The 7,862-nt window shown below is 44.5% G+C and overlaps 1 protein-coding gene across 1 annotated transcript; it reads right to left on the bottom strand.

Moving 5' to 3' along the window:
- Positions 1–245: 245 nt before the first annotated feature.
- Positions 246–380, bottom strand: LOC119052766 (thymosin beta-4-like). The gene has a single exon (XM_037150135.2). The coding sequence runs from the start codon at positions 378–380 to the stop codon at positions 246–248; it is 135 nt and encodes a 44-aa protein (XP_037006030.2).
- Positions 381–7,862: the final 7,482 nt, after the last annotated feature.

Genomic DNA, 7,862 nt, shown 5'->3' with positions numbered 1-7,862 from the left:
ACTCTGGATGTCACTGTCGTCCTACCCTGCTTCTCCCTTCACCAGCAGCCAAGTTCTTTTCCTCCCCTGCCAGTCAGAGGCAGGTGTGGCCTTCATTGTCAGTAGTTCTGATGTGAAAAGGGGCAGCGCAGTCACTTAAACTGATCTAGCCTCTTTGCATCTTACAAAGTTAAACAGCTAAAAGAAGTAAAATAAGAAGGCAATGCTTGTGGAATGTACAGTGTGATTTGGTGGTGTGGGCGTCATTATGATTTGCCTGCTTGCTTCTCCTGTTCAGTTGTTTCTTTGGATGGCACTGGAGTTTTCTCTTGCACTTCCGTCTTCTTCAATTTCAGTTTACCAAATTTGTCCATCTTGGCCATATCGGGTGTATCAGACATGGCTGCTGAGGAAGCGGAGGAACCAGAAGAGTCCGATCTGCCCAGTGACTGCTGCCAAATCTGCCTACTCTTGAACTTCTCATAAACAAGATTTCTTTCTTTTTTAAAATTTTAAAATATTTTATGCATGTATTTTTAGAAAGAGGGGAAGGGAAGGAGAAAGAGTGGGAGAGAAACATCATTGTGTGGTTGCCTCTCATGAGTCCCCTACTGGCGACCTGGCCCACAACCCAGGCATGTGCACTGACTGGGAATCGAACCAGTGACCCTTTGCTTCACAGGCCCATGCTCAATCCACTGAGCTACACCAGCCAGGGATAAACAAATTTTTTAATAAACAAAATTACACAATATGAACCCTCTGTGTCTGGTATAATGTTTCTTATATTCACCTAGTTAAATCTCTACTGGTAGTTTATCTTCTTTTATTGCCAAATGATATTTCTTTATATGAATATACCACCACTGGTTAATGAAAATTTGGGTGCTTTCCATCAGAAATGTTTTTTGAGAGCTTGAACATTTTTATACAAGTCATTTTGTTTGATTCACTTCTAAGTCACTCAAGTAAGAACAATCTTGGGGAAATAAATGTCAACAAAATCAGCAACAAATATACATTTTATGTATCTCTTTGTTTCCATAGAAGCACATCAGCTATCACAAGCATGAGTAATCTAAGTCTTTTTATAAGCAAAACTCCCCCCAGGACATTCAGAAAAATGTGTGCCAAATGTGGTTAACCATTGGTACTCACTTGGGTCCTTAGTCAAATATTGATTCTTAGGTCCTGCTCTAAACAGAATTTTGAAGGGAATGGGTTTTAACTGACTTGGTCTAGAGGAATCCCAAACACATGATTTTTAGTTTACACCCCAGGTGATGTGGATTTTGAGAAACACAGTTGGGTGGGAGCGCTCTGCCTGGTAGAAGCAGCCCGTGATGGCACTGGGTGGCCCCCACTTTGCTCTGCTGTCCTTCCCTGGATAATGGTTGCTGGTCTCAAAGACTGTTTCATAATATCCCAGTTCCAGGAGACCCAGGTTGAAAAACCAAAAATGAAGAGAATCACTACTTCAGCTCTACTGCTAACCGTCTGTGCTGCTCTGAGCAACTGACATCCATCCGGGTACCACCCCTCCCTCACCCACAGAACACAGAGGCTGAGAGGGCTGATGGCAGTAAAAAGTGACCCCAACCCTGAAAAGGGGGGCCAGAAGGTGGCTCCACTAGAGGGCCATACTAGAGCACTGCCTAGTAGGCCCAGCCACACAAGGGTCATCTCACCATCTAGAAATACAACTTTGCCACCAACGTGCTACTAACTTGTAGAAAGCAGATAAAGAGCATGTGATTTTTTTGTCCAGTAGAGATACAAATGACATCTGCCTGGTAGAAAAGATGATGTCCGAAGTTTTCAGGAAATAGAAGTAAAAGCACAAAACTAGACACATGGAGGAAGATGGAAGAGAGCCGGAGAAGAGCAGTTGCCTCGTGGAAGCAGGACCAGGAGCGGAGAATCCTGCTCATGACTGGAAACATGTGTCATTTTGGTAAGAAGCTTCATTTAAACAACCTTTTAAAGTCTAAGAAATAAAACTGTTAACAGTAAACAAAACCCCAGTAGGTATTCCATCACCAAAAAGAATGTATTCAGGAAATGAAAAGATTGCAACACAGGGCGTGCAAGCCAGTGAGCCTCATGCATGGAGATGGGCAAGAAGCAGTCAGAGCTCTCTTACCCAAGGCAAAAAAGAGGTCAGGGGAGGGACTGTTACTTCACCGCTGTCGTCACCATCATCGTCATCATTGCTGTGGCTCTGGCTCTGTCGTAAGCCTAGATAGAGTTCTTCCTCCAGGGCCTTTGAGTCACCTGAGGTGTGAGACAGCCTCCCACAGGCCCTCCAGATTCCTGCCTAGGTTAAAGTCTGTCATCAATGTTGACACCATGAAGACATCAATTACAGCCATTGTTCTCAGGGCTCTGGGGGCAGCATCTTCAGCCCCACATCCAACTGTGCCTAAGCTAAAGGACAGTGTCTTTAGCCCTTGCTTCAGGAAGTCCTGGTGCCAAAAGATGAGCCCTGAAGCAGCTGGACAGGAAAACATCCCACAGGTTCTTAATCCCTCAGGAATCCAAGAGCTCCTTCTCCAATGCGCCAGGCCCTTTGCAGCACCCGCTTACCTAAGTACCATCCAAAGAAGCCAAATTCTCCAATAATTGTTGGCCTGCACCACATGCAACTCAAATGCAAAACATTTGATACAGGAAATGTGTGCCAACCAGGTATGCCCCAGGCGATCACCTGAAAACAAGAGTGTTGTCATCCAGGGGCCTTCCATGATTCCATCTGCTGTCCTATATTGTGGGGCAGCAGAAGGAATCATGTCCCACAATTTTTCTCCTATTTCTCCAATGTGATGGGAAAGCCAGGGGCTCGTAGACATTGGCTCTCTGGTTGCACAAGCTGTAAGACTGTTGCATCTTTATTTAAATTACATTCTGAATGTGTCATCAGAACCTCTTCTGACCGTCAGGATGGCCACCTTAGCTCGGAGCCACATAACACCAGGGCTCATTGTTGAGCTTTTGTTTGAGCCCACATCTGTGCCAAGTGACAATCCACAGCATCACAGTGCCCACGTGAACCAAGTTTTCATAGTAGAGAAAGGAGGTAGAGACATCGACTCAGCACACAGCCTGTGGCAGCATGGAGATGCTGCTGCTCACAAGCAAATATGTTATGGTTCCCAGTTGTCACATGTAACAATTGACAATGGAACACTGTAAACTGACAGATGTACCAAACTGCCACCACTTATTAGCAGTGAGTATACATGGTAGTAAATCTCCAATATTAATTTTTCTATCTGATACTCCAGAACTAAATAGCTTAGTACCCATTTTAATGTTCATTGGTCTAAAGCTAAAAAGCTAAATTATATTTAATTGAAGATGAAAACTTTACAGAATGGAGAGACATTTCATTAAATCAGAACTTCCTGATTGCTTACTTGTGTGCCTTATAGAGTGTTTGTCTGATTATCCAGAAATACAAAAAAGAATCTATTACCTGTGCTGTTATACTTTCTATAAGCAAGTGAAATTTTCTGCATTTGTAATATCAGAGTGAAAATAAGAAATCCATTATATACAGAACCATATCTGAGCTACATTTTTCTACAATTACACCCACAATCACTCATTTAATTTAATCAGAAATCACCATCTGAAGCACGACTGGTGAAAAAGCAGGGCTCTCTGTTCCCCAAAGAGGGCCCTTCACCTGTAGTTTTTAGGGAGCAGGTGGATGGAGAAGACCGGAGGAAGCAGAGAGAGAGCAAGGTTGTGAGGTTGCACACAACGTGGCCACACAGCAGTGCCCTCTTGCACACTTACCACCCGCACACACACCCTGGCAGGGCCCTTCTCCCCAGCCCTGCCCCATCCCAGTGGACCCACTGCGATTCCTCCTGAGTCGCTCTTGCTAATCTTGGTCTCCTCTTTGTTTTCTATTGCACTTCATATCTGTTGTAGGTTTTCACTGTAAAAACACTTGAAGTTTATATTTAGCTTTATGATTACACATTAAAGTTAGGACAAAATAATTTAATTTAATTTAAATTATTAAGAATTATTTTTCTAAAAAAAAAAGAAGAACTTCCAGCCAACATGGAGGTGTAGGTAGACACACTATGCCTCCTCACACAACCAAAAGAAGGACAGCAACAAATTTAAAAACAAAAAACAATCAGAACTGACAGAAAATTGAGCTGCATGGAAGCCCAACAACCAAGGAGTTAAAGAACAAGGAAGCATTCATCCAGAACAGTAGGAGGGTGGGAGATGGGCAGCTGAGTGGAGAAGACTCGAGGCAAAGTGGCAGCTTGCACACAGGGTGGTCCCACGTTTGAGTGCAGATAAACCAAAAGGAACAACTAGGGAGCGACCACATGGCCCAGGGTTCCAGTGCAGGGAAATAAAGCCTCAAAACCTCTGACTGAAAACATCTGTGGGGGTTAATGTGTCAGCAGGAGAAACTCCCAGACTCACAGGAGAGTTCATTGGAGAGACCCACAGGGTCCTAGAATATACACAAACCCACCCACATGGGAATCAGCACCAGAGGGGCCCAATTTGATTGTGGGAAGTGAGGGAAGTGACTGAAAACTGGCAGAGAACAGAGCAAGTGCCACTGTTCCCTCTCAGACCCCTCCCTGACATATAGCATTATAATGCATCAATGTGGGTTGCCCTGCCCTGGTGAACACCTGAGGCTCCACTCCTTACTATGTAACAGGTGTGCATAGACAAAAAAAATATGGCCCAAATGAACAGTTCAGAGCTCCAGACAAAAACACAACTAAGCAATGAAGAGATAGCCAACCTATCAGAGGCACAGTTCAAAACACTGGTTGGATGCTCCAGGAACTGACTGGGTACTACTTCAACAACATAATAAAGACCCAGGCAGCAATGAAGGCTGTACTATGTGAAACAAAGAAAAATCTACAGGGAACCAACAGTGAGTGATAGGAAGGAAACCAGGACTCAAATCAATGGTTTAGGGCAGAAGGAAGAAATAAACATTCAACCAGAAATGTAATGAAGAAACAAGGATTCAAGAAAAATAAGGAGAGGCTTAGAAACTTCCAGGATACCTTTAAACATACCAACACCTGAATCATAGGGGTGCCAGAAGAAGGGAAGAGCAACAAATTGAAAACTTATTTGAGCAAATAATGAAGGAGAACTTCTCCAATCTGGCAAAGGAAATAGACTTTTAGAAAGTCTAGGAAGCTCAGAGAATCTCAAAGAAGTGGAACTGAAGGAACACACCAAGACACATCACAATTACATTAGCCAAGATTAAAGATAAGGAGAGAATCTTAAAAGCAGCAAGAGAAAAGGAGAGAGTTACCTATAAAGGAGTTCTCACTAGACTATCAGCTGATTTCTCAAAAGAAACCTTACAGGCAAGAAGGCTGGAAAGAAATATTCCAAGTCATGAAAGGCAAGGACCTACAGCCAAGATTGCTCTATCCAGCAAAGCTATCATCTAGAATGGAAGGGCAGATAAAGTGCTTCCCAGATAAGGTCAAGTTAAAGGAGTTTATCATCACCAATCCCTTATTATATGAAATGATAAAGGGACTTTTCTAAGAAAAAGAAGATCAAAAGTATGAATAGCAAAATGGCAACAAAGCCACAACTATCAACAACTGAACCCCCCAAAAACCAAAAACCAACTAAGCAAACAACTGGAACAGGAACAGAATCAGAGAAATGGAGATCACATGGAGGGTTATCAGTGGGGGAGTTGGAGGGGGAGAGAGAAGAAAAAGGTACAGAGAATAAGTAGCATAAATGGTAGGTAGAAAATAGACAGGAGAAGGTTAAGAATAGTATAGGAAATGTAGAAGCCAAAGAATTTATATGTACAACCCACGGGCATGAACTAAAGAGGGGAATGTGGGCAAGAGGGGGTATGCAGGGCAGAGGGGAATAAAGGGGTTAAAATAAGACAACTGTAATAGCATAATCAAGAAAATATATTTTTAAAAAAGAATTATTTTTCTTTAAAAGTTTCTCACCCTTAAAAAGATACATTACATACCTGGAGATGTACTAGCTACATAAAGAATATTGGAAATCTAATCCGAATAGGAAAAGAAAAGAAAAGCAAAACAAAGATGAAGATCGGCTCCAGGCTCATCAGGCCATCTTGATCTTCGGTGAGATTCACAAGCTCTGAAGCTTCTTCGTTTCCACCCCCAGGAAGAAACCCTGCTGTCTTTAGGTCCTAACGTCCTTGCACAGATGGCATGTGGGATGGACAGCTTACCCTTGGGGGGGGGGGGTGACATCACCCTCCCTCCTGTTGCTTGGCCCTCATTTTATTCCTCGACTGCCACAAAGTCATCACTTCTTCTTCAGTCACAAGTCACATGAGGTAGCAACGGGGCCCCGCTCTGCTCACCTCATAATACTGGTCTGAAATGACACTGAGATAAAATAGATGAAAACACACTAGAAACTGGAAGATTTAAGACATAGATTCCTGACCAAACTACCAACTCCAGGCTGAGTTTAAGCCTTGAAATGTGAGTCGAAGGCAGTGCGTACTTTTCCCCAGGGTCCAGAGTGAGGAGGATGGGCTGGCCCCTGCGGGAGCAGGTAGGGAACCAGCTGGGGAGGCCAGGGGCTGGAAGGTGGAGGTCGTGGCCCTCCTGACATGGTAGGAGAGGAGTTTCACGGGCTGTCTTTGGTTGTGCAGATCCAGTTATCCTCTTCTGAAGCAGGAGAGAACACCCAAAAGGAGGGGCAGGGTTCTGTGAGTAGGGCAGTTACTTTTACACAACCAATACATGTTCCAAAGTTCAAGAAAGCCCATCCATCTATTAGAGCAGGCCTAGAAACACACCTCTCGAAGGAGCAGCAGTGAGCATGCATGAAATCACGCCTCCCAGCCCCAGACTCAAACCCAGAGCTGGGGTAGGAAGGATGCAGGGACAGGTCGATGAAAAAGCAGTCACACTTGACCAATGAATCGGAACTCTCCTCACTCGAGAGGCTGAGGGAACCCTCAGAAAAAGGATGGAGATGCGGACTTGCAGCAGGAAGCCAAGAGCCCGCTTACTCAAGCTGACAATGACAGCCCCTGACCCGCAAGGCTGTGATGAAGGCCAGCAGGTTGGGGGGCTGGTCTCTGACCCTCAGCCAACATATGAGAAAGGCTAGTGCCACCAAAAGACACAAAGAGGGTCTAACAAACCAAAAGATTTGCATCCAAAGGAACAAAGTGAATAGAGCAGTAAGAAAATGTCTTCTACAGTGTAAGTAGACGTGTATTTTGTGTGTATGTGTGTGTGTGCTGCATATTTAAGTATAATAAGTACTTCTAAGTAAAGTATGTGAGAGACCTCCAGAGAGGTCTGATCCGTAACCCAGCCACTGCCCACCGGAATGGAGCCGTTTCCCACCAGGACCCCTTTACTCTGTCAGTGACTTCCAATTGTTCCAGCTAGTTCTCCAGGCAGCCCCAAACCTGGGCATCACCTTTCATCCTGCTTTTTCTTACCCTTCACCATCCAACCCAGCAGCAAGGCCTTTGAAATGCATTTGCAAAACACTTCCGGAATCCCACTTCTCACCCCAGCCCTGCACCCTCCAGGCTCCTAGATCATCACCGGCTCCTTTTCCTACCACCATTCTCCACAAAGCAGTGAGTGAACTTTAAACTGAAATAAATGAACAAATAAGATTGTGTACTTTCTGGCTTAAATATTTTGCATGACTTTCTATTACAGTTACAATCAAATCCAAACTCTAACAAGGCCTGCAGGGTCTGCACCATGCCGCTCTAGCTCGCTGGGCTCATCTCCCACCATTCCCCTGCCTCTCACCCCGCTGCATCCACACCAGCACTTCCTCAACACACCAGCATTTCTGCCCCAGGGCCTGGCCCTTACTGTCACTCC

This window comes from Artibeus jamaicensis, unplaced genomic scaffold, assembly GCF_021234435.1.
Source record: "Artibeus jamaicensis isolate MK-2021 breed Jamaican fruit bat unplaced genomic scaffold, CSHL_Jam_final contig_384, whole genome shotgun sequence".
Taxonomy (NCBI): Eukaryota; Metazoa; Chordata; class Mammalia; order Chiroptera; family Phyllostomidae; genus Artibeus; species Artibeus jamaicensis.
The sequence above is the reverse complement of the archived record's forward strand: the minus strand, read 5'-3'. Positions and strand labels throughout refer to the sequence as shown.

What these genes read in the sequence shown, in the direction of transcription:
- LOC119052766 (XM_037150135.2), bottom strand. Translation starts at nt 380, where the DNA reads ATGTCTGATACACCCGATATGGCCAAGATGGACAAATTTGGTAAACTG.